A 25,029-nucleotide genomic window follows, 5' to 3' on the forward strand; every position below is an offset into this window, starting at 1 on the left:
TGGCACCTAGCAAAGTGCTCTGTGGGCACCGTGGTTGAGCGAGGGAGGTGGACAGATATCTTGGGCTTGTATGTGTAATGTTCTTAGGAGTATGGGGTACAGCTGCACACTGACTGGAATGATGGATGACTGGCGAGGGAAGGATTCAGATCCCTTTTGTTGCCCCCCCCCACCGCCGCCCCCATTGGCAACGTTAAAGATGAGTGGTGGAGTAAATTAGTTTGGGAAATTCTGTCAGAGACAGACCAAGGGAGAATCTCAAATATATCCACACTGCCTGATTTCTCTTCACTTTTATTTTATCCCTTTCTTACAGGCTCCTCCTCTCCTATTTTCTACTTTCTCTCTCAGTGTTTTTTTTTTTATTAAAAAATTTTTAATGTTTATTTTTTGAGAGAAAGAGAGAGAGAGAGAGAACGGGGGAGGGGCAGAGAGAGGAGGCAGCATCCGAAGCAGGCTCCGAGCTCTGAGTTGTCCACACACAGCCCGACGCTAGGCTCGAACTCACCAACTGCGAGATCACAACCCTAGCGGAAGTCGGAAGCTTAACAGACTGAGCCACCCAGGCGCCCCGTCCCTCACTGTTTTTAAGGAACAAATAAAAGGTGCGATATTGATTTTCTGGCTCCTTCAGATGGCCTTTCCTTCTTGTGTCCCTTGATCTCAGTCCCACCACTTTTTTTGCACCCTGTCGCTGGTTTCTCCCTTCGGCATGAGACCCTGTCTCGTGTCTGCGGGGTTGTGTTCGGAAGCTTCCAGCAGAAGGGTGGTGGGTGAACACTCCTGGCGGGAATCTGCAGGATATACGGAGACACCTTTGTACCGGAAGCCGGGTGAAGCCTGGCTCGGCGCTCCCGGCTTCCCTCAGCTGCCAGAACCGCAGGCGCGGCGCCGGATCCAGGACGTGGCTCCGCCCCCCCGGCCCTTACCTGCATTGGCTCCCAGCGGCGTGACCCTGGCCAATCAGGCGCGGGGGCGTTGTCCCGGGGCGGAGCTCCCGCCTCCCACCTCCTGCCTCTGGGCTCCCGCCCCAGCTTCCCGCTCCTCCCCTGCTCCGGTTCCAGGCGGCCCAGGAGCAACCCCTTCGGGCTCCGGGAGACTGCTGCCCCTCGTCTTCCGACCCCGGGTCCAGGCCGAGACATGGCCACGGCCACTGTGGCAGCAGCAAGACGAGGCTTCTGCCGAGCCCCTCCGCTCCTCCTCCGGCGCGGCTACCAGACGGAGAAGGGCGTCTATGGCTATCGGCCGAGGAAGCCCGAGGGCCGGGAGCCCCGGGGCGGCCTGGCGCGCCCCTCAGGTCGGGGATAGGGCCGGGCCGTGCATGTAGGGGCTGGGGAAGCACGGGGCCTCCCTGACAAGCCTGAGGTGGGGTGCTGGTGTGGGAGAGGCTGGACTTCTGAGGGTCTGCAGTGTGCGCTCAGGCCAGTGGGGAATAAGGGCACGTGAAGGGGCCAAGGGACGCAGGTTGGGCCGGGGGAGGTTGTCCGTGTGAGGGTCATCCTCTGTCCAGCCTTAGTAGCTGGGGAACCGTGAGGTCGGGGTCTCGGCGCTGGACCCACACTTGGGTGATGGGTCGTGTTCCAACTGGTTTTGTGAGGTCTTGTCTTTTCTGTTCCTTGGATGTAAACTTGTGGGAACTTAGCTCTTTGCGAAGACGGGGCTGCGGGAAAAGAAGAGCTCTAAGATCTCCTAACTGGTCGAGCTGACTCAAAGATACATTTCCAAGGCCATCTCGAAGGCTCACGTGAGCAGAATATGTGGGGATCTTGACTGTACAGTTAGGGTGAAGAGGGCAGTTAGCTGGTGGTTGGACCCCAGTATGGTATTAATTGTCTCCTTGACCTAACTAGCCTCTTACTTTAATTTCAGAGTTTAAAACTCTTTGCTGACTATAGAGCATGTCACTGATGGTTTTAATGCATTAGGAGACATGAATATCAGTTTTTGAGACTTCTCTTTGCATGCTCATGTGCAAAAAACCTATTTGGAGTATTTAGTTTGTGCTGCAAAGTTGCGGTTCATTTAATCCTCATAGAATAGAAGATGACTACAGTGATTATTAGAGGAAGGTCATTTGGCATCTTTGATCCAGTTACTAGATTAACAGTGAAGATTGTCTTCATCATATAAGTACCTGAACTTTGACTCTTATATTATACACTGGGACCTCAAATATTTTGCTCTTGACTTCAGGTGACATTGGTAGTAAACCTGATTTCTCTCTCTTGGATGCAATGGGGTTCCTTTAGGGAAAGCATTTTGGCCAACTAGATTGTTCGTCCTTGGGGGTAAGACAACTGGTATCTTATTTCACTTTGCAAAAGAATTTTATATGTCAGTTTTTCTCAAAGTTAAGTGTGTCTTCAAATCACTTTGAATTGATTTTTAAAATACCAGTTCCCAAGCCTCCCCCCACCCCAGCGTTTTAATTCAGTGGTCTGAGATAGGGTTCAAAAATGCGGATTTTTATCAGGCACCCCTGGTGTTTCTTTAGCAGAAAGTCTATAGCCGCCTATGGCCAGATACTGTTATAGTCATAGGTCAAAAGTGTAGGATATTTTTGACAATCTCTTCTTCATCTAGAATCATATTAATGTGTGTTCATTGAACAATTATTGTGATCTTGTTTAAGGTTTCCCTTCACAATTGGGTCTCTAGTTCGTTCTTTCGTTCTTTCTTCCTTCCTTCCTTTTTCCTTCCTTCCTTCCTTCCTTCCGAGAGAGCAAGCTGGGGAGGGTCAGAGAGAGAGAGAATCCCAAGCAGGCTCCCTGCTGTCAACACAGAGCCCAACATGGGGCTGTGAAACACATGAACCGTGAGACCATGACCTGAGCCAAAACCAAGAGTCATTTGCTAAACCGACTGAGCCACCCAGGTGCCCCTATATTTGATTCTCCAGCCTGGCAGCTGAAAACTAAGTCTTGCCTTGGAAAACCTGGGCCAGTGGTTTTTACTTGGAAGACTGTATCCAAATCATTTTGGGAACTCTGGGCTGGTGTGGCTTGAAAAATATCTCTGGGGTTGATTTTATATGTAATCCCTTCCCTCCTCCCTTATCACCAAATTGTCTCTTCCCACTCCCCCCACCCCTCCAGACTAGTAATGATCTTGCTATACTGTGAGGTGCTTGGTGATGTTTTGAAATTTCAGTATTGAGTTAAGACTGCACCCCAAGGGTGGCCTCGAGTGGTATTGGGAGGAAAGAGTGAAATCAATGCTGGGAAATAATTTTTTGCTGCACAATTGCAAGATCTAGCTTAAGAAATTCTGTTGCTAAGGACAGTCTTTTCATTCTTACTTTTTTTTTTAAGTTCATTTGTTTATTTTGAGAGAGAGAGAGAGAAGCAGAGAGTGGGGGAAAGAGAAAATCCTGAGCAGGTTCCCGGCTGTCAGCACAGAGCCTGACCCAGGGGTTAGTCTCATGAACCGTGAGATCATGACCTGAGCTGAAATCAAGAATTGGACATTCAACTGACTGAGCCACCCAGGCGCCCCTTCATTCTTCCTATTTTTTAACTATTCTGCATAAAACTGAAAGGCAAGTGATCTACTTTGTAACTTTCTTCAAAATTACCATTATATGCAGATCTATAGCAGTTTTTTCTTCTCTCTGTTTCAGAGCTTACCCATTATTTTGTAGTGACTCTTTTTGTAGATCACTGTCTCCTTCTAGGCGAGGTGGGAGAAAGGGAGGAAGGAGAGTTGCTGTCAATTCAGGTAGCATCTCACCGGCAGGACTTGGTCAGTATCTGTCTACAAAGGAGATTGGAAACCATCATTTTTATTCAGGGTGGCCATGTACCAGCTAAGAATTACTTGGGGGAAAATACTGGAAAATGATTAGTAACCACCACATTCCATCCCTTTGGCCACTCAAATTACCTAAGCTTTTTTCCTCCTTATATAGAATGTATTCTCCCTCCTCCATTCAGTTCTTAAGTACACCTCAAAGTCCATTATCTCCCCAGAACTTGCAGTCCTCTCTGTCAGGACTGGCTGCGTCTTCTCATGCTTTGGAATTTTGTGAACTGCCACACACCCCCTACTGACACATTCGACATACAGAGAAAACTCCCATCTGGAAAAGGAAAGAATGAGGAACTCCAGGAGTCGCTATGCAAACCCCTTACCAAATCCTGCTGGAGAGGAATGATAAGAGCTCTTTGATGTGTCTATGCGGCAAGTTCACTACATTCCCTTGGCTTTGCCTTGTGGGTCTTTCTTTATCCGTTGTCTCCCATGGGCCATCTCTGATGTGGACACTGAGGACTATGCCCTCCTTGGGGGCTGCTCACCTTCCACAGCCTACTTTATTTTGCTAAGGTTAGGAGCCTGAGAGTTACTTTAGGGGGTTATCAACTGCACTTTTTTTTTTTTAAATGACCAAAGTTGGGATTTCTTTGGCAGTAGTTTTCTCATGAAATTCATAGGTTTGCAGTCTGTTTGCTTGTGGTCATTTTATGATCAATTGCCCCCAGACAAAGAGGTCCTCTAGAGCTAGTTTTTAAGCCGGAAAACTCCAGTCTTTTATTGACTGCTTCTGTGCTCCACCCACTCAGCTCCCCAAACTTAGAGGTGCTTACCTTGAGACCATCAAAAATAATAGGCTCGAGTGGGAAGGTAATACCCTTGATTGGACCTGAGGGCTATCTGGTTCCCATTGCCCAAAAGAGAATCTTTACTGGAAGGTCCTTGAAGAAGGGCCTGTCTGTTCTCTTCCCTCTTGCTAAGACAGCTTCTTCCGAACCACCTTTTGTAGTTGCTTCTAATTGTCCAAACCTGCCAGGATCTGCCTTCTCGCAGAGCTGCACTTCCCTCCATCTCTTCTTGCCAATTAGCTTGCTCTAGCTTGACCTCATCTCTCTCCCAGGGCTTTCCTGAAAGTGACAAGAAACAATGATCACACACTACTGAGCGACAGCTCCAGGGACATAGAGTCTGCCTTGCGGGCTGTCACCGGTGACAGTTGCACCGCACGTTTTCTCAGATAGCATAACACAGTGCTCATTAGCTTTCTAGTCTGAGATATCTGGGTCCTTGGTACCTACCGCCCGACTGCTAAGCCAATGTCATATGTATTTTAGGCTGTTACGGTAGCAGCCCATCTCGAGTACCGAATTGTGTATTAGGTAGGGAGGGTATGTTCAGGGGCTGGGTTGAAGATGTGGAGGAACAGAGACCTAAGTGAGACGAGTGAAGGTCTGAGCTGGTATGACGGCTTTGCTCTGCAAGGTCCGAGGGGGTTCAAGCTCCTTCTATGTTGTTTCTTCACCATCCTGTGGGTGTTGCCGTCTCCTCTGGTCCAGGCTGGCTCTCACCACTGCATCCACACTCAGTCCAGCAGGATGAAGGAGAGGGAGAAGGGAAAGAGGACACCTCTCCCTTTCAGGGCAAGACCCCGAAGTGCACACATCATGGCTACTACCTTCTCATTCATCAGAACTTATTCACATGGCCAACTGGCTGCCTGGAAGGCTGGGACATACATCTTTATTGTGGGTGGCCATATATTTGGTTATCACCATGAAAGAGAAGGGAAAATGGATCTCAGGAACTGTAGTAGGCTCTGAGACAGACATATTGTAAAAATCTGGGGCAAACGACCCACTTTCAACTTTTTCACCTCATGTTTCATATCAAATTTTGAGCACTGTGTTTCCCAAAGCCTTGATTTCTGTTTTCACTGTTGGGATCCTAATGTAGGCCTTTAATTCTGGTCTGCTGCTGCTGCTGCAAGAAAAATTAATCCAAGTGCTCCTGGCCAAGTCCATGGATCCCTGTGGAAAAGTTTCAGAGGTCTGTGGCCTTTGCACAACTGTGTGTGTGTGTGTATTTTTAAGCTAAGAGCCTGTAGCTTTCATTGAATTCTCAAAGAGATCCATGACTTCAAAAAGATAAAACTGCTAGCCTCCTACTATTAAAATTTGTAGCCTAGTTCCTTGCTGGCTTAGTACAGTTTCTCTAAAACATTGGTTTCATTGAATTATTTTCTTAACTCAAGTCTCCAAAGGCTCTGTTATGCCTCTCAGAATAAAGTACAGGTTCGTTAGCTTGATATTGAATGCCCTTCATGTTTCATATTCTGCCTTCTTTTTGACCTTTCTCTGACATAAATTTTATGTTCCAGTCTTTATCCAAGGCTCTCCCCCCTCATTTGGTATGCCTTTCCACTTCTTACCCATTCTCCATGGCCCGTTTCCATTCCTATCTCTTCTGTGACATCTGTCCAGACAATGCCAGGCCATCCTAATCTGCGCTCCCTCAGCTCTCAGTATGGGACCCCTCAGACTCTATTGAACTTTTTTTTTTTTAATGTTTTATTTATTTCTAGGAGAGAGAGAGAGAGAGACAGCATGAGCAGGGGAAGGTCAGAGAGAGAGGGAGTCACAGACTGAAACAGGCTCCAGGCTCTGAGCCGGCAGTCAGCACAGAGCCCGACGCGGGGCTCGAACCCACGAACCGCGAGATCATGACCTAAGCGAAAGTCGGACGCTTAACCGACTAAGCCACCCAGGCGCCCCTATTGAACTTTTTATGACTGCAGTTTCATGTAGGGACCATCCTCTCATGTTGTAAGAGCTTTACCTGCCTGGTAAAGTCTACATTCTGTTCAGCTCTACATTTAATTGAATACTTATTAAATGAGTTATTCCTACTAAGAAATGGAAATATGTTTCTGTATACGCATTTTATTTGTGGCATTTAGCACATTTGAATTTTGTGTGTATGATCATAACACCAAGTATCAAGAAAGGAAGCACTGTATACATTGGGTAATATACTATATTACTATGCTTTAGAAGAAGTAATACTTTCTTTTTTGCTGATGAACACAGTGAAGACTTGCTGGGTTTTTCCTTAAATTCATTTAAGTGTATGTTTATGGTCAGTTCCATTAATTAGAACAGGAGTACATGGTTTAATTGGCTCAAGTCTTTTTCACGATGCCTGCCAGTTGTCCTAAAAGGTACCATCTTGGTGGAGAGAGATTATCGGGTTGGTGTAATGGATCATGTCCACAACTTTTTGGGACTGGCAAAGTCAGTCAAAGGACAAGGCCTCCTGAAAATGAACACATGGCATCCTCCCACCTCAAAGGTGACATAGTGAGATGGGGCACAATCAAAGTTATGGTGCCTCCTCCTCCTCTTTGCCTTTCCTTCATCAGTCTTCTTTCTTAAATATTTATCTTGGCTGAAAATCAATGCCTGCATGGTGTGACTACATCATACACGAAGACTTCCATTATGTTAAGGCTTTGAAGAGATATTGAATTTTCTTCCAGTAACCTCTTAGATGGCATTGGTTTCACTAGTTAAAATTTGACCTGTGGTGAGTGTTCTTTGTTGCTGCCTACTAGTAACAGCTTGTACTTTAACCTCTGTAAACCTCAATATGGGCAAACTTGAGTTTATTCATCAACAATCCCAGGTGAAAATGGAGGAGTGTTGATTCATGAGTATACATTTCATTATGGAGGCTTTGGATTACAAAAAATGGCAGAATTTAGGGACGAGCAGGAGATGGGTGCTGTAGGATTCCAAGCAACATTTATGGTTACTGACCTTGGCAGCGAGCTTTAGTAGTTGAAGTGGGGTTGTGGGTATGTTGCATATTAGAAATAACAGGAGCCTTTACTGGACTCATGAGAAAAGCGGTTGAAGAAAATGTTATTGCATTAGAGATTTTTAAAAATCTAGATAATTCTGGAATACAAATGCCAACCAAAAAAGGCTAATGACATTAGCTCTTATACTTTTTTTTTCTAATATCTCAATGATTTCTAGTTTGCTCATCCTTTTTGCTGTAGGCTCTGGACTTCCCTTTTCAATTTTTGTTATAGAATAATGGATAAAACTCTGGGTTGAAGTCAAATATGCCTGAAGGTAGCTTCTTCACTATCTCTGTCACATTTTGCAGGTCACTGAACCTCCTTGAGCCTCAGTTTACTTTTCCACAGATGAGGACACCTATTTCAGAGTTGTTGCAGGGTTGGGTAAGATGATGTGTGTGAAACATTGAACAAAAGTTAGTACTCACTATCATTCACTATCAATCTGTTATCCTATTTATCTATCTTGGCAGTGACTTAAGAAAGGATTGGGGAAAAAACCAGAAAGTACCAGAGCAAGGTTTTTGTTTGTTTGTTTTTTAAGTATGAAATATCTAGTGAAATAAATTTTATTTTATTTTATTTTTTAAATGTTTATTTTGAGAGAGAGAGAGAGATACCGTACACAAGTGGGGGAGGGGCAGAGAGAGAGAGGGAGAGAGAGAATCCCAAGCAGGCTCTGCGCTATCAGCTCAGAGCCTGATGCAGGGCTTAATCCCATGAGCCGTGAGACCATGGCCTGAGCTAAAATCGAGAGTCATACGTGTAACTGACTAAACCACTCAGGCACCCTGAGATAAATTTATTTTATACAGATATTGTGTTTGAGGTGGAAAGAAAGGGTATGATACAAAATGAACTCAGTTGCACAGCCTAGGTCTATCTGAGTTTATTGTACGGAATATAGTAGTCTGGTACAAAGTCTTGGTTTAATTTATTTCTTTCTTCTTTAAATGTTTACTTATTTATTTTGAGAGAGGGAGAAAGAGCAGGGAAGAAGGGGAGAGGGACAAAGAGAGACGGGGAGAGAGAATCCAAAACAGATTCCACAATCAGCACTGAGCCTGATGTGGGGCATGATCCCATAACCTGTGAAATTATGACCTGGGCTGAAACCCAAGAGTCTGATGATGGGGTGACTTGGTGGCTCAGTGGGTGAAGCATCTGACTCTTGATCTCTGCTCAGGTCATGATCTCGCAGTTTCATGGGTTTGAGCCCCACGTTGGGCTCTGTGCTGACAGCACGGAGCCTGCTTGGGATTCTCTCTCTCCCTCTCTCTCTACTCCTCCCCAACTCATGCTGTCTCTGTCTCTCTCAAAATAAACTTTAAAAATTTTTTTAAAAAGTCTGTTGCTTAACCAACAGAACCACCCAGGTGCCCCTAAAGTCTTGGTTTTAATGTGGTTATCTATGAAGTTCCTAAGCTGAATTGGGCGGGGGGGGGGGGGGAGAGGAGTGGCCATCACATTTTAACAGGGTTTGAAGGGTCTCCAGTTATGAAATTCTCTTTCTTGGAGTCTTCAGTCATTTTATAGATATCCAACATTCCCACTTGCTATAAGCATATAGAAACCCGTGGATATGATCTAGATATTTTTGGGGGGAAGCTGTTTGTGACCAGATGATGAAGAACAACTGCACTGACTTTTAGATTAAGTACTAAGTTTAGTTTATCTGTTAGGGTACTTCATGCTGGTTAATACGAACCCGTCTTTTCCCGAAAATAAAACACTCTTCAGTGCCCCGACTGTGCTTGCTTACAGAGAGAATAAAGTAACTGATGTAGATATCCTTATCATAATTTTTTTTTTTTTTTACTCCCATATTGGCCAAGGTTTTTTTTTCAGTGTTTTATTTTTTGTGACAGAGAGAGACAACATGAGCGGGGGAGAGACAGTGAGAGAGAGACACGGAATCTGAAGCCAACTTCAGGCCCTGAGCTGTCAGCACAGAGCCTGACATGGGGCTCGAACTTGTCAACCGCGAGATTATGACCCGAGTTGAAGATGATCTCAGCTGTAGTCGGACGCTCGGCTGATTGAGCCATCCAGGTGCCCCTCGGCTAAGGTTCTTTTGACCACAGCAGAAACCAACTGTGGCCACTTAAGGGGAAGAGGGAACTTTGTTTGAAAAGATACAAGCGTATCTCCCAGAGCTGAAGGATGTGTGCAGCAACCAACGCTCAGTGGGGGAAAATCGGCACTAACTCTGGGAATAACGGCTGAAGCTGTGTGTGGGCCCACAGGGCGCAGCTGTTAATGTGCTCAGCTTCTGTGCTCCCCATAATGCGTGCCAGGAGCCCTCAAGACCACCCCTGCATTTAGCAATTCACCCAGCAGCCTCATGGCACTCAGCCTCTAGCTGTACTCACGGCTCAGATTCATCAGGGTGATGTAATAAGGATACACAGCTCTGTGTTGTAACGGAAAACAGCATAGGCACTGTTGTGCAGGCTTCCTCATGCTCTCTCTCTCCCATGAGGGGTGACGCAGAAACACTCCCGTTCGTGCAACACAAACAGCGTTATATGTGCAGGGTCACCCAGGGGAGTCCGTTTGAGGTTCAGCACCCAACGTTTTTATTGGCAGATGTCCATGTGAGCACCCTCTGCCCGTGTCGAAACTCCAGACTCCCGGAAGGAAAGCAAGTGTTCAGCATAAACCATGTTGTCTACTCAAACAGGAGGCAGAGTGGACACCTGTATCTCCCAATCCCAAGTCATAAATTCTGGAAAGGGTGAATCTGGCCTTTGGACCAGACTCAGGTGCCTTTGGAATCCATTAATTGGGAGGGAGGCAGAATGGAATGAGGTAGATATGGCCTTAAGAACCCATTCCCTGGAGGGGTGCCTGAGTGGCTCAGTCGGTTAAGTGTCTGACTCTGGCTCAGGTCATGATCTCATGGTTCGTGGGTTTGAGCCCCATGTCGGGCTCTGTGCTGACAGCTAGCTCAGAGCCTGGAGCCTGTTTCAGATTCTGTATCTCCCTCTCTCTCTGACCCTCCCCTGTTCATGCGGGCTTGCTCGCTCGCTCTCTCTCTCTCAGAAAAAAAAAAAAAAAAAAGAACCCATTCCCTGGAATGGGAGAGTGCAGTTCTCAGAAAAGGAGCTCAGGGGCACCTGGGTGGCTCATTTGGTTAAGTGTCCGACTCTTGATTTTGGCTCAGGTCGTGATCAATCCATGGGATTGAGCCCCGCATGGGACTCTGTGCTGGGCATGGAGCCTGCTTAAGATTTTCTGTCTCCCTCTCTCTGCCCCTCCCAATTTCTGTCCTCTCTCTCTCTAAGAAATAAAAAAAAAAAGAGGGGCTCAAAGTGAGGAAGAAGATGGTCTCACTACAGCTCTTGTACTGCATGTTTGAGGTCCCCAGCTCTGGAGAACTTTCATCACAAGGATCCTGTACTCTCTGATGAGATGCTGAATCGCAGGACTTCATTCAGTTAATGACAAAACATTTCTGTCTTCTGTGTGCCAGTCCCTTGAGCCATGAGCCAGAAGCATGCCTTCAATATTTTCCATTTTGTTTTGAAAAAGAGTATGTATGTGTGTTGTCTTCCCTATTCTCTCTGGCTTCTTAGGGATTTAAACATCAAATTAAATTCTTCTAAATTTCTATGGATATGCTGAGTACTAAGTTATTCATGTGATAGTATACCTAACATGAAGACATTCGTTTTTCTTTCACAGTAATCCTTTCATTTATTTATCCAGTGATATGGAATTCTTTTTATGAACAGTATATGTATTCAATGTGTTCTCATCCTTTGAGATCTTATATCATTGCTGCAGAATTAATATAGATGAAGCAATTTTATTTGATGGATTTTTTAAATGTTTTTTTTTTTTTTTTTGAGAGAGACCATGCAAGCAGGGGAGGGGCTGAGAGAGACACACACACAGAATCCAATGCAGGCTCTAGGCTCTGAGCTGTCAGCACAGAGCCTCACACAGGCCTCAGACTCACACGGGTCTCAAACTCATGCATGAGCCGTGAGATCATGACCTGACCTGAAGTCAGACACTTAACCAACTGAGCCACCTGGGCACCCCTGATGGATTTGAAATTAGAATGTAGTCAGTTAATTTAAAAAACAAAAACCAAAAAGGAGCGCCTGGATGGCTCAGTTTGTTAAGCATCTGACTTCGGCTCAGGTCATGATCTCACAGTTTGTGGGTTCAAGCCCCGCGTTGGGCTCTGTGCTGACAGCTAGCTCAGAGCCTGGAGCCTGTTTCAGATTCTGTGTCTCCCTCTCTCTCTAACTCTCCCCTGCTCACACACTCTCTCTCTCTCTCAGAAATAAATAAAAAAATAAAAATAAAAAAGGCTTTAAAGCTAGAAGTATGATAAAAAATGAGAGATGCTTTATGTATTTTGACAAATATATTTCTTTTTGATTTTGTTTTTGCAGATCTTTAAAATTAAGAGCACTTACGGAAGCAATCTGAATGCAGCATCTCTCTAGATTTTTATGATTTCTCCCCTCCTTACTTTACTTTCTTCCACAGCACCAGCCTTAGGAACAAATATAACTGATTCTTACAAGCATAAAGCCCACTGGTGGGGATGGGTGTACAGGAGTGCACTATGGGTGCAGTAGGCAGCAAGTCAGTTACATGGATAAAATCGGAAGAGCTCTGCTATACATGTTCACTGTGGCAAAGTTAGCAAATATAATAAGCAAAAGAAAACACAAGGAATTTTGTACAGGATAATCACTAAATTTTTGGTCCATTTCCTTTATGTATATGAGATATATGTACACACATTCAAATATATAAAGTATATTGATACTCATATTATGCTATATAGACTGTAATGAAATATACATTAGGTACTGTACATATATACATTGTAACAAAGAGCAGGCTCATACTATTTATACTGTTTATAGTCTTTTTTCATCAATATACACTGACACCTTTCCATCAGGCTCCTCCTACAACCTTATTTTATAATGGCTGTTGACATTGGTTGGAGATTAGTTGATAACTCTAGGCCATGTCCCCCTGGGGGCTGGGGATTTGCAGAGTTAGAGGACTAATGTGTGTGTGTGTGAGGGGGGGCAATGTCCCTGAGGAATTAAACTCCACTTTCAGTACTTGAGGGGTCTGTGTGGTGACCTTTACCTCCTGTTGTCCCCTGGGAGAAAGCAGGTTCCAGCTAGGATAGGGATATAAGGAATGTTTATGGAGGAGGGTAAGAATGCAGAGAGGTCGGTGGGTCATGGAGCAGAATTCCAGAGGTCGCAGTGGGAGGATCTGGGAGGCAGAGAGGGAAGGAATATGGGACTGGGTCTGGAACAAGAAACCAGAGTCATGGCGGGAGGAGGGTCTGAGAGACTATGTGTTGCCGGGATGGCTGTAGGGTGTGGCCAGAGATGTGAGGGCAGCGGACCTCTCTCTCTGGCTCTGCCAGAATAGTAGTTTCCACATGTCCCTGGGACTTGGTTTTGTGCCAACTTTCATGCCATTGCTCTTAGCATTGCATGAAAAGCCTGATGAACAGTTAGAAATTGGGGTAGTTGGGGCGCCTGGGTGGCTCAGTCGGTTGTGTCCAACTTCGACTCAGGTTATGATCTCGCGGTTGGTGGGTTCGAGCCCTTCGTTGGGCTCTGTGCTGACAGCTCAGAGCCTGGAGCCTGTCTTCAGATTCTGTGTCTCCCTCTCTCTCTGCCCCTCCCCTGCTCATGCTGTCTGTGTCTCTCTCTCAAAAATAAATAAAACATTAAAAAAATAAAAAAAAAATAAATTGGGGTAGTAATCTCTGTGAGCTGATGGGGGTTCACTGAGAGAATGTTTCCAACAGGGCTGCTCATTTGAGGATGGTGATGATAACCGTGTGTATTTACTATTAGACTTGCGCCACTAGAGATATAGTTTTATACTTGTTCCCGGAAGCCCTGGGAGGCACAAGAGATCACCCAGAGAGACAACAGCTTGAGAAAAAGGCTCCCGGCAGACCTGCAGAGCACCAATATTTTAGAGATGGACAAAGAAGAAGAGGATCCCCCAAAATGACTGAGGTTGAGTAGCCAGTGAGTGAAGAGTAAAGCCAGAATCTGGCGATGCCACAGAGCTCAGGGAAGAATGTGGGATTTGTTTTGTTTTTGTTTTTGTTTGTTTGTTTTGCTGTTTTCTTGTTTTTTGGTGGGGAGGAGGAATATGTTTTTAAGAAGTGACCTGCAGGGACAATGCTTTAGACATGGTCATGTGAAGGTTTCCTACTTTATAACACAGCAATTGAGAACTTCAGTAAGATTCAGAATAGAACCCTGTTGCAATTTATATGACTAACCTCTGGACTGGAACCAATTCATTTACTGGGATTGTTTAATCAGTTTACTAGTTTATTAGACATAACGTGGGTCCTCCTAACTGTTGTGTTCGTGTGAACACACCCTTTACATATTCGGTACATCTCTTTTCTTTCCTGCAGCCGTGACAAGACACATACTTTGCAATACTCTGAATACAAACCCAAGCACATATGTAGCTCACTGCATGGCAGTACAGGTTCATAAAATGGTCATTAAATGTTTCAAAATATGCTAAATTTCTCTGGGTTCTAAGAATAAATACATGAGCCAAAAAAGTGTTCAGAAAATGTTCAGAGATAGTGGATCTGCTCATCATCAGGGATTTGTGATATTTGTAAGACTGCCTTGTTGGACTGAAAGTTAGTGGAATATGGGTTTAAAGGATTTTTTTTTTTCAAATTTTGGAAGAACTTTCATATGGAAGAGGGAAGAAAAGCAGTTTGGACTCAAAATAGAGTCATCAATTGGATTCATTAAAAGATAATGCTTCTCCTCCAAGCAAAGACTGACAAACTCATTTAGGGCTTTCTAAAGGGTTTGTTTCTTGTTTTGTTTTGCATTATGTGAGTGACAAGACCATTTAAAGTTTTTTCTAAGTTTATTTATTTTGAGAGAGAGAGAACATGTGCATGAGTGTGCAAGTGGGGGAAGGGCAGAGAGAGAGGGGGTGGGGGGAAGAGAATCCCAGGCAGGCTCTGCACTGTAAGTGTAGAGCCCAACTAAGGGCTCAAACTCACGAACCATGAAATCATGACCTGAGCTGAAGTTGGACACTTAACCAACTGGGCCACCCAAGTGCCCCATGACAAGATCATTTTTAAGACCTTTTTCTAGTCTAAGATTTCATGAGTCTATGAAATAACTCTGTACATGGGATCTTTAAGCAATAGGGAAGGAGATGTAACATTGATTTTGTAGTTCTACCTATGTCTAATTTTTAAGTAAAATATTAAAAAATCTCAAATACTAATTAAGAGGGCTGTAATTATCCATAATCTCAGCATTTTAACAGTTCTTTTCAATGGGGTGTCTCCTTTTGCTATCTCTCTATGGGCATAGTTATTATTACAAGTGTTTACCCATAGTTCTATCTCCTTTTTTTTTTCCTTCATTGACTTTAGCAATCATGAGATAAATTTAAAGAAATAAGTGTGTTTTCCTGGGGACACCGGAGTGTCTCAGTCGGCTGAGTATCCAACTTCAGCTGAGGTCATGATCTTGTGGTTTGTGAGTTTGAGCCCCACATTGGGCTCTGTGCTGATAGCTCAGAGCCTGGAGTCTGCTTTGGATTCTGTGTCTCATTCTCTGTCTATTCCTCCCCAACTCGTGCTGTCTTCTCTCTCTCTCTCTCTCTCTCTCAAGAATAAACATAAAAAGAAATGTGTGTTTTCCTGGATTCTGATAGTCTTTAAATCTGAGATGTGGTGGGTAGGAGCAATGTGTTAAAAATGTCTAAGGCCACAAAGGCTTCTTTGAAAAACTGATTTTTTTTTAGTTTTTGGGCATTTCCTAAATTGTTTGTATTGTTTTATTTTCTCCTTGAATTAGTTGATCATGGCCTTGCCAGACTGGTGACTGTATACTGTGAACATGGTCATAAAGCTGCCACAATCAACCCCCTCTTCACTGGACAAGCCTTGCAAGAGAATGTGCCTGAAATCCAAGCTCTTGTGCAGACCCTACAGGGACCCTTTAATACCACAGGTAAAGCCCATTAACACTAGACTGTCCATGTAACAGTTAACTGCCAAGACAAGGTATGGCTCCTTTCTCCATTCTTTTTTTTTTTTTAATTAAAAATTTTTTTTTTTTTATTTCTAGGAGAGAGAGAGACAGACAGCGTGAGCAGGGGAGGGTCAGAGAGAGAGGGAGTCAGACTCTGAAACAGGCTCCAGGCTCTGAGCTGGCAGTCAGCACAGAGCCCGACGCGGGGCTCGAACCCACGAACCGCGAGATCATGACCTAAGTGAAAGTCGGACGCTTACCCGACTAAGCCACCCAGGCGCCCCTCCTTTCTCCATTCTTGAAGAACTCATGTGCCCCCTGGAGCTGAGGCTCCCATGGGGTGTGAGTTGACCGTGAAGGGAACATTCAGGCACTGTCTAAGAGGACCAGCCTTGAGGTTTTAGAATAGTCTTTTGATAGGTCCCATTCCCTCTGAGTTTAAAAGCATTTACCAAAGAAGACATACAAATGGCCAACAGGTGGGATGCCTGTGTGGCTCAATTGGTTAAGGCAGTTGGTTTGTGAGTTTGAGCAATGCATAGAGCTCTGTGCTGATGGTTCAGAGCCTGGGGCCTGCTTTGGATTCTGTATCTCCTCTCTCTGCTCCTCCGCCACTCGTGCTTTGTCTCTCTCTCAAAAAAGATTAAAACAAACAGACAAATAAATGGCCAACAGGTACAGGAAAATGTATTCACCATCACTCATCATCAGGGAAACGCAGATCAAAGCTGCCATTAGGTATCATGTCACATCTGTCAGAATGGCTGAGACACAAGATAGCAAGTGTTGGTGGAGATGCAGAGAAAACCTCGTGCACTGTTGGTGGGAATGCAAGTAGGCGCAGTCACTGTGGAAAACAGTGCAGATACTCCTCAAAAAATGAAAAATACTGTATAATCCAGCAATCCCACTTCTGAGTATTTATTCAAAGAAATTGGAGTCAGGGTCCTAAAGAGTTATCTGTACTTTTATGTTTTTTGTGGCGTTATTACCATACCCAAAATAGAGAAACACTTAACTGCCCATCAATGGATGAATGAATAAAGAAAATGCAGCATGGGGGCATCTGGCTGGCTGGCTCAGTCCCTAGAGCCGGCGACTGTTGATCTTGGGGTTCAAGCCCCACGTTGGGCATAGAGCCTACCCCCCCAAAAAAAGATTAAAAAAAATAAACGAAAATGCAGTATACGTACAGAATGGAATATTATTCAGCCTTAAAAAAGAAGGGGATCCTTCCATTTGTGACAACATGGATGAACCTCGAGATGTTATGCTTAGTGAAATAAAACCAGTCCCAGAAGGACAGGTACTGCATGCTCGATCCCACCACATGACGGGTTTTAAATCATCAAACTCGTGCTTGCTTCAGCAGCACAGAGACTAGAATTGGAATGATACAGAGAGGATCAGCATGGCGCCAGCACAAGGATGACACACAAATTTGTGAAGTCTTCGATATTTAAGAAAAATAATAAAATAGTCAAACTTATAGGACCAGGAAGTAGAATAGTGGTTTGCAGGGTCTGGGAAGAGGTGAAAATGAGGAGGTATCAGTCAAAAGGTACAGAGTTTCAATTATGAAAGAAAAATAAGTTCTGGAGATATTCTGTACAACATGGGGCTGTTGGCTAGTATTGTACTGTATACTTAAAATTTTGCTAAGAGAACAGATCTTAGGTTCAGCATTCTTACTATGAAAGAAAACTATTTTTAAAGTGAATAAGGGGCACTTGGGTGGCTCAGTCGGTTAAGTGTCCGTCTCTTGGTTTTGGCTCAGATCATCGTCTCACGGTTTGTGGGTTCAAGCCCCACATCCGGACTCTGTGCCAATGGCATTAAGCCTGTATGGGAGTCTGTCTCCCTCTCTCTCTGTCCCTCCCCTGCTCGCTCTCTACTCTGTTTCTCTCTCAAAAACAAATAAATAAATATTTCTAAAAAAATATATATCTTTAAAAAAATGAACAAAAATTGCAAGCCCAGAGACAATAATTAAAGAAAAGATGAACACCCATTATGGGCCACTTTACATCTGTTTTGTCAATTCATTCCTATACCTACTCCCTAAAGAAATTACTGACATCTTTATTTTACAGACAGGGAAACAGACACTTAAGTAACTCGTAGATAGGAAGTGGCAGAGGTGAGATGACAATCCAGCTCTCCCTTCCTGTTTTATTTCCCAGCCTGGGAACTTAAAAAATATGGGGCTAGATAACCAGGCAGAATCTTGGGCTCCTACCTCATGCCATTTTTTTTTTACTTATTTATTTTATTTTATTATTACTATTTTCAAAAGATTTTATGTTTAAATAGTCTCTTTACCTGACGTGGGGCTTGAACTCACAACCCCGAGATGGAGGATCACATACTCTTCCAACTGAGCCACCCAGGCGACCCCTGTCATGTCTTTTTTTAAAAGTTAATGTTGGCCAACATCACATTCTGGTATATACATCAACTGGTAATGTTCTGGTAATGCAGTGACTTTTAAGGGCACAACAATTTCATTATCTTTCAGTTCCAGGATCTGACTGGAGTCAGCTAGGTAAATCTCAGCTGGGGGTCTCAGAGACAATCTATGCTTCCCTTGTAACTTAAATGGCCCTTCAGGAATGGAAAAGCTTAGTGTTTTAGTATCCACCCCATTCGCCTTGTTGTGCCTTCCTCTTCTTTTTTTTTTTTTTTATGTTTATTTATTTATTTTGAGAGAGGAGAGAGAGAGAGAGAGAGAGAGAGAGAATATGGGTTGGGCATGAGCAGAGAGAAAAGGAGAGGGAGAACCTGAAGCAGGCTCCACCCTGTCAGCACAGAGCCCGATGTGGGGCTCCATCCCACAAACAGTGAGATCACGACCTGAGTCAAAATCAAGAGTTGGACACTTAACCTCCTGAGCTACCCAGGTGCTCCTGTTGTGCCTTATTCTTGCTGAATCTACTTATAGATCCCTAATCTTGTATCAACTCATACTCCCATAACTTTGCATGGAATGTCTTTCCATCTCTACCCAGCCAATCTTGGGCATTCCTGTTCATTTTTAAGCATGCTGCAAGCTCTGCCCACTGTGTAAGGCAGAGCTAACCACAGCTTGCCAAGGTTGAGTTCAGGATCCCCTCACCTGTGCACTCATAGAGCTGTGTGCAACTCTCAACAGTAGCGTATCTACCAAAACAAATAAAGAACTTAATCTGACTTCAGAATAAAGCTATTCTAAAAATACTCTCAAACCCTCCATTCCGTACTCACTGGAAATATGAAGTTACTTAACAGAATGTGCAATCTTCTTAGTGGGAAAAGCCATTAGTTTATATGACTTGGTATTGTCATTACTTGTTTATAAAATTTTCCCCATAAGGCTTAGATTTTCTTTAGGAAAAAGACTCTTTCTTTCTTTCTTTTCTCCTAAGTAAGCTCTAGGCCCAGCGTGGGGCTCAAACCTATGACCCTGAGATCAAGCATCACATGCTGTACCTATTGAGCCCTCTTGAAAAAGACTATTTCTTAGTTGTGTTTGTACACTCAGTGCAATACAGCTTCTGGCATATTGTAGGTTCTCCAAATTTGGTTACTGGATGGATGAAACTATGGTTATCTATAACCATGTGTTTTTATGTCTCTTCTTTTAGAAGCATGATGGATCTGTGTATTTGAAATACATGTAGTTAATAAAAATAGCAGAAAATGTGAGAAACACAAAGCAATTGTTAAGCTGCATGCTTTTCTTTGTCATCACATTTAATAGTTTTAAGTTTTTGAAAAATTTTATTGGGTAAAGTATACATAGCCGTTGCCACTGTAACCATTTTATTTTAAGTAATTTCTATGCCCAACTTGGGGCTTGCACTCGCAACCCCAAGATCAAGAGTTGCACACTGTACCACTTTAGCCAGCCAGGTGCCCCTCAACTCAAACCATTTTAAAGCATGCAATTCAGTGACGTTTCATACAGTCACAATGTTATGCAACCATCAGTTTAGTTCCAGAACATTTTCATCACCCAAAAAGGAAGTCTTGTGCCTAGAAAACAGTTACTGCCTTCTCCTCAGCCCCTGGCAACCACTGATCTACCTTCTATTTCTATAGATTTGCCTATTCTTGACCTTCTGTATAAACGAAGTCCCAGTCTGTGGCCTTTTGGGTCTGGCCTTTTCCATTTAGCATAATGTTTCCAAGTGTCGTCCAAACTGTAGCATAAATTGGTACTTTATTCCTTTATGTGGCTGAATAATATTCCATCGTATAGTGTGGGGAAATAAGTTCAAGAATTCCTTATACTTCTATAGATGGGTTAAGAAAGCTTAGGGCGAAAAGCCACCACCACAGGGCAAAAGAGTCCAGGGTTAGTCATTAAGTAGGAAAAAGTTTGGGGCCAAAAGCTGCCACTACTGGGTGAAAGTGCCCAAGGTTAGTTAGCGAGATATTATAATGGGATCACGAGTAACTTGTTATATCACCTGCAGGAAACTACTTTCTATCTGGTGCCAATATACTTTGATCACAAATACCACTTGCCCCCCAGACCCTTTGCTTCTTACACACACAAGTTAATAATTAATAATTACTATCTGATTATTTTCTTCATGTTTACCACATGTGTAAGATCATGAGAGCTCGATAAATACAGAGATGAAATCCCTGTTCAGAGCTGTTGTCTCCTCCTGGACATTAGCCTCTCTCATATTCAATTCTGCATCCACTCTTTTGCTGGACAAGAGAGAACTCCAGATTCATAGTCTGTGACAGTATGGCTATATTTTGTTTATACCATCAATGGATATTGGGTTATTTCCTATCTCATTTAATCTTTAAAAAATTCTTTTTAACATTTACTCATTTTTGAGAGACAGAGTGTGAGTGGGAGAGGCGTAGAGAACGAAGGAGACACAGAATCCGAAACAGGCTCCAGGCTCTGAGCTGTCAGCACAGAGCGTGACATGGGGCTCAAACCCATGAGCTGCAAGATCACGATGTAAGCCGAAGTCAGATGCTTAATCGACTGAACCACCCAGGCACCCCTGTCTTATTTTATCTTAACAACAACCCCATCCTGTGCTCCTGTTTTATAGATTAAAATGTGAGGCAGAGAAGCCAAGTGATATACAAAGCAATTTTTATAACTTGAATGGTCAATCAGTATCAAAGAGCTAAAGTTTATTGTAAGAAACCACAAGCAATAATAAAGTAAATGTTGGTTTGTTAAAAACTCAAGTTGTAGGGTTAGATAAATGACTGATCATTGATTTGGTGCTGAGCTACTGATATACTACAATGCTCTTCTTTTTTTTGACCGAGGTTCAGGCAGATTTCCCTTTACCTTAAAATGTTGCTCTGCTATCCAAATTAATCACATTTAGACCAACTGTTTAGTGGTAGACATTACTTTATAAGTATTAACATAAGACTTAAACATTTGGGGAGATATTTGTGATAAAGGTAGAATACCTGATCTGTAGCTATAAAGCAGATGAGTGTTAAATTTCAATTTTTAGTTTGAAATTACAGTAGAATCAAAATTTGGCATGAAGCGGTATGGCTCTCTCCTTGTGGAAAAAGACTTATATTCTCTCTCCTAGTCTGACTATTTCGTGGCCTTTGACTATATTTTTAGTTTTGCCTTTAGAAAAATCCAGATAGCCATTGATGATGACCCGGCTTATCCAGAACAAAATGCACTGAATTAAAATAATATTTTTGGTATGTTCTATAATTAATTACATGGTTGAGGGGCGCCTGGGTGGCTTAGTCGGTTAAGCGTCCGACTTTCGCTCAGGTCATGATCTCGCGGTTTGTGGGTTCGAGCCCCGCGTCGGGCTCTGTGCTGACTGCCAGCTCAGAGCCTGGAGCCTGTTTCAGAGTCTGTCACTCCCTCTCTCTCTGACCCTCCGCTGCTCACACTGTCTCTCTCACTCTCCTAGAAATAAATAAAACATTAAAAAAAATTTATAATTAATTACATGGTTGATTGTTTCTTAAAATGATCCCTTTGATTCCATTTTCTAGGGTTATTGAACATGGGGAAGGAAGAGGCCTCTCTTGAGGAACTATTAGCCTATCTCAACCAAATCTACTGTGGGCAAATTTCTATTGAAACCTCCCAACTTCAGAGCCAGGAGGAGAAAGACTGGTTTGCCAAACGGTTTGAGGAACTGAAAAAAGAAGCCTTTACCACAGAAGAGCGAAAACATCTGTCAAAACTAATGCTAGAATCTCAGGTATAAAAGTACCAGCTAACATCAATGGAATAGGATGACTCATTTTCTACAAAGATACATCAACATTGAACAGAGGGACTTAAAGCATTTACTTACCCCTATTTACCTCGTTGCCTCAACACAACAGAGAATAGAACACACACCACTTTTTTCTAAGTAGGAAAAAGTAGATCACCAAACAACTGTCAAAATATATACTTTTTATATATTTGCCTATTCACTCTGTAAAAGACTGCGAAGTCCTTAAGACCTTGCTTCTCTTTTTATGACCTGGAGTGATCAAAAAAAGAACGATGCATGGAAGAGACTCTTGGTACAAATTAATGGAGCTGAGTCTGTCAGGGCTATGATCAGGACTCGGGGGCATGTCAAAGATGACAAGAAAATTATGTCCAGTAATTTGGATAGTTGGGTCATTTGCAGCCTTGATGAAATAGTACCATAGAGCCCTGTACTAAAACTCAAGGCTTAGGAAGGACAGGCTCTGGCCCAGCCCCTACTCTAGAAGAACACATTCTAGGAGGATCCCTCTTGGGGTAAGTTATTCCACCACTCAAGTGGTTTTCTCTGCAATCCGACTGCAGCCTGCTCTCCTTTAGGCTTTCCTGCCACGTTCTGGATTAGTCATTTCTGTCTCTGGGGTGTGTCGTGAAGGAGCACAGCTGCGGCCACTTGAAGCAGTGTAGGGTGTTCCTACAATACACACGAACGTGTCTGACTTCGACCTGAGTAGTTGGCTGTCTTCCCGCCATAAGTGTGTCTGACGTGATGTTCCATAGGAGTTTGATCACTTTCTGGCCACCAAGTTTGCCACGGTGAAGCGGTATGGAGGCGAAGGAGCTGAAAGCATGATGGGCTTTTTCCACGAGTTGCTGAAAATGGCAGCCTACAGTGGGATAACTGATGTAATTATTGGCATGCCCCATAGAGGGAGGCTTAATTTATTGACAGGCCTTCTGCAGTTCCCTCCAGAGGTAAGGTACTTTCTATGATATACAATCAACTGTAACAGAATAGAACTGATGATGCTAGTAATTCTTTCTAGAAGCCTGAGTAAACCTCTCAGCCATTGGTCCATGAGGTAGCTTAATGAACTGATGGAACCTGGGGCTCCTGGGTGGCTCAGTTGGTTAAGCGTCCCACTTCAGTTCAGGTCATGATCTCATGGTTAGTGGGTTCGAGCCCTGAATCAGGCTCTGTGCTGACAGCTAGCTCAGAGCCTGGAGCCTGTTTCAGATTCTGTGTCTCCCTCTCTCTCTCTGACCCTCCCCTGCTCACACTGTCTCTCTCTCTCAGAAATAAATAAAAAACATTTAAAAAATTAAAAAAAAGTTAATTGATAGAACTTAACACTGGTGATAGATCTGGTACTTGAGTTGATTCTCTGTGTATTCTGTAATGAATTCTTTCTTCTCTCTGGGAAGGTAAAAGTTTGTTTTCTCAAGGATGATATGAATAGATCATTTCTTTGAAATTCTCTCTGTTCTTTGAAGCACGCTTTTCTAATGTAATAAAAATTGCTCAAGCAAACATTAAGATCGGTGAAATTATTTATAATTTCACCTTCCAAGGAGTCAATTTTCCCTTCCATTTATTTGCAGAGTTTGTACTTAACATATTATACTAAAACTAATAATACATTGTCATCCTGGGAGACCACTCACATGAGTGGTTTTGTGGATAATTGGATCTTGGTGCTCCTCTTTCATCCAACTCAGCTTCTCTATCAGTCTCTCAACAGACTTGAGAGTCAAGATTGCAGATTTGATGTCCAGGAACATCAGAATGACTTGCAATTTAATAAGATTGTGACCATTGTGTGTGGCTTAACCTTACCACTGATCTGGGCCAGGAGATTAAAAGTAATTATAAGTGTTAAAGGGACTGTGAAAGTTAATGGAATGAATGGAGCCCATGGAAGGATGTGTTATCCTTAATTCATTAGAAAGTATATATGATGCCATGTTTGGGGCCAAGCTTTACCACTACTCATCATACCTCAGTTTTTCTGATGTTGAGAGATTGATAATCTGCTCTTAAAAGACAGAGACTTTAGAGAAGGCAGACAATGACCGAATCCAGTGATTGACAAATGTGCTTAAATATATGTAGAAATCTGTAAACCCAAAATTACATTCCCCAAAATATTGCAGACAAAAAGTGACTCCAAGATGCTGAATTATAATTGACCGTATTTGTGAGAAACACGTATGTATACACACTGCGAGTACGTGTGTTCCTCTTTGGAGACTGGTCAATATGAAGCTCATGGGTCGTTCAAACCATTTGGGTAGTTGAGAATAACATGTCTTTGGCAAATGCCTTGGCTTGACCCAGCTTTGTTACTTGGTGGCCCAAGGACCTTTAACAAGTTAATTTCTCTTGTTTGTGCATTTTTTAAAACTGTAAAATCATAAATATTTAATTTTTTTTTCAAATTTGTTTAAATTCTTCCATGAGTCACTTTTTTTCTGTCTGTTCATGTGCATCTTTGTTCTCTAAAACTTCCAATTGATTTCTTGGGTGTTCAGAATAATTTGATATTTATCTAGCTGTTCCGGGGGGAGGCAAGCTTGGGGTCACCCTCCTCCTCTGCCATCTTAACCTCTAACTTGTGCATTTTTAAAATGGGTAGTAACGTTTGTCTCATGGTAAGCTATGAAAATGAAGTCAGAGAATGTATGCAAGGAAGTCCTTTGAGAATTAGACAGTAGAAGTTTTATTCAGTGTGATTTGAGCTGATTGGTGCATGTCATCTTGTGTCTAAATGGGATTAAATTCTATTCTACCATTTTCCTGTCTGCCTTTAACAAGATTCCTACAAAGTTCATTTGGAAAATATATTCTAACAGGTGTATTTAAGAAAAAATTATTTTGCTTATGGCAAGGTAGAGATGACTTACTATCTAACATCTTAATACCTAACTTATCGTCTATATGTCTAACTATCATGTTAGACTCTTTGGAAAGTGTTAGTACCTCAGGGGTGCCTGAGTGGCTCAGTCAGTTAGGTGTCCGGCTCTTGATCTCAGTTCAGGTTGTAATCTCACAGTTTGTGAGATTGGGCAAGGAGCTTGCTTGGGATTCTCTCTCTCAATTTCTCTCTGTCCTTCCCCTTTTCTCTCTCTCTCTTTCTCTCACTCTTAAAATAAATAAATAGGGGCAC

At 43.1% G+C, this 25,029-nt stretch overlaps 1 protein-coding gene and 1 non-coding gene across 3 annotated transcripts in view; both read left to right on the forward strand.

Moving 5' to 3' along the window:
* Positions 1-1,036: 1,036 nt before the first annotated feature.
* The window catches only part of DHTKD1 (dehydrogenase E1 and transketolase domain containing 1), a 52,785-nt gene continuing 28,792 nt past the window's right edge, over positions 1,037-25,029 (forward strand). For both annotated transcript variants that reach the window (XM_039246019.1, XM_039246020.1), the window contains exons 1-4: positions 1,037-1,297; positions 15,478-15,633; positions 21,652-21,863; positions 22,643-22,837. In XM_039246019.1, the coding sequence (XP_039101950.1) occupies positions 1,141-1,297; positions 15,478-15,633; positions 21,652-21,863; positions 22,643-22,837 (720 nt within the window). In that variant the 5' untranslated portion in view covers positions 1,037-1,140. The remainder of the gene's footprint in view (positions 1,298-15,477; positions 15,634-21,651; positions 21,864-22,642; positions 22,838-25,029) is intronic.
* LOC120241099 lies at positions 17,011-17,117 on the forward strand. Its single transcript, XR_005530833.1, has one exon. It is a non-coding gene; the product is annotated as a U6 spliceosomal RNA (small nuclear RNA).

Source organism: Hyaena hyaena, unplaced genomic scaffold (genome assembly GCF_003009895.1).
Source record: "Hyaena hyaena isolate Hyena2069 unplaced genomic scaffold, ASM300989v1 scaffold_276, whole genome shotgun sequence".
Taxonomy (NCBI): Eukaryota; Metazoa; Chordata; class Mammalia; order Carnivora; family Hyaenidae; genus Hyaena; species Hyaena hyaena.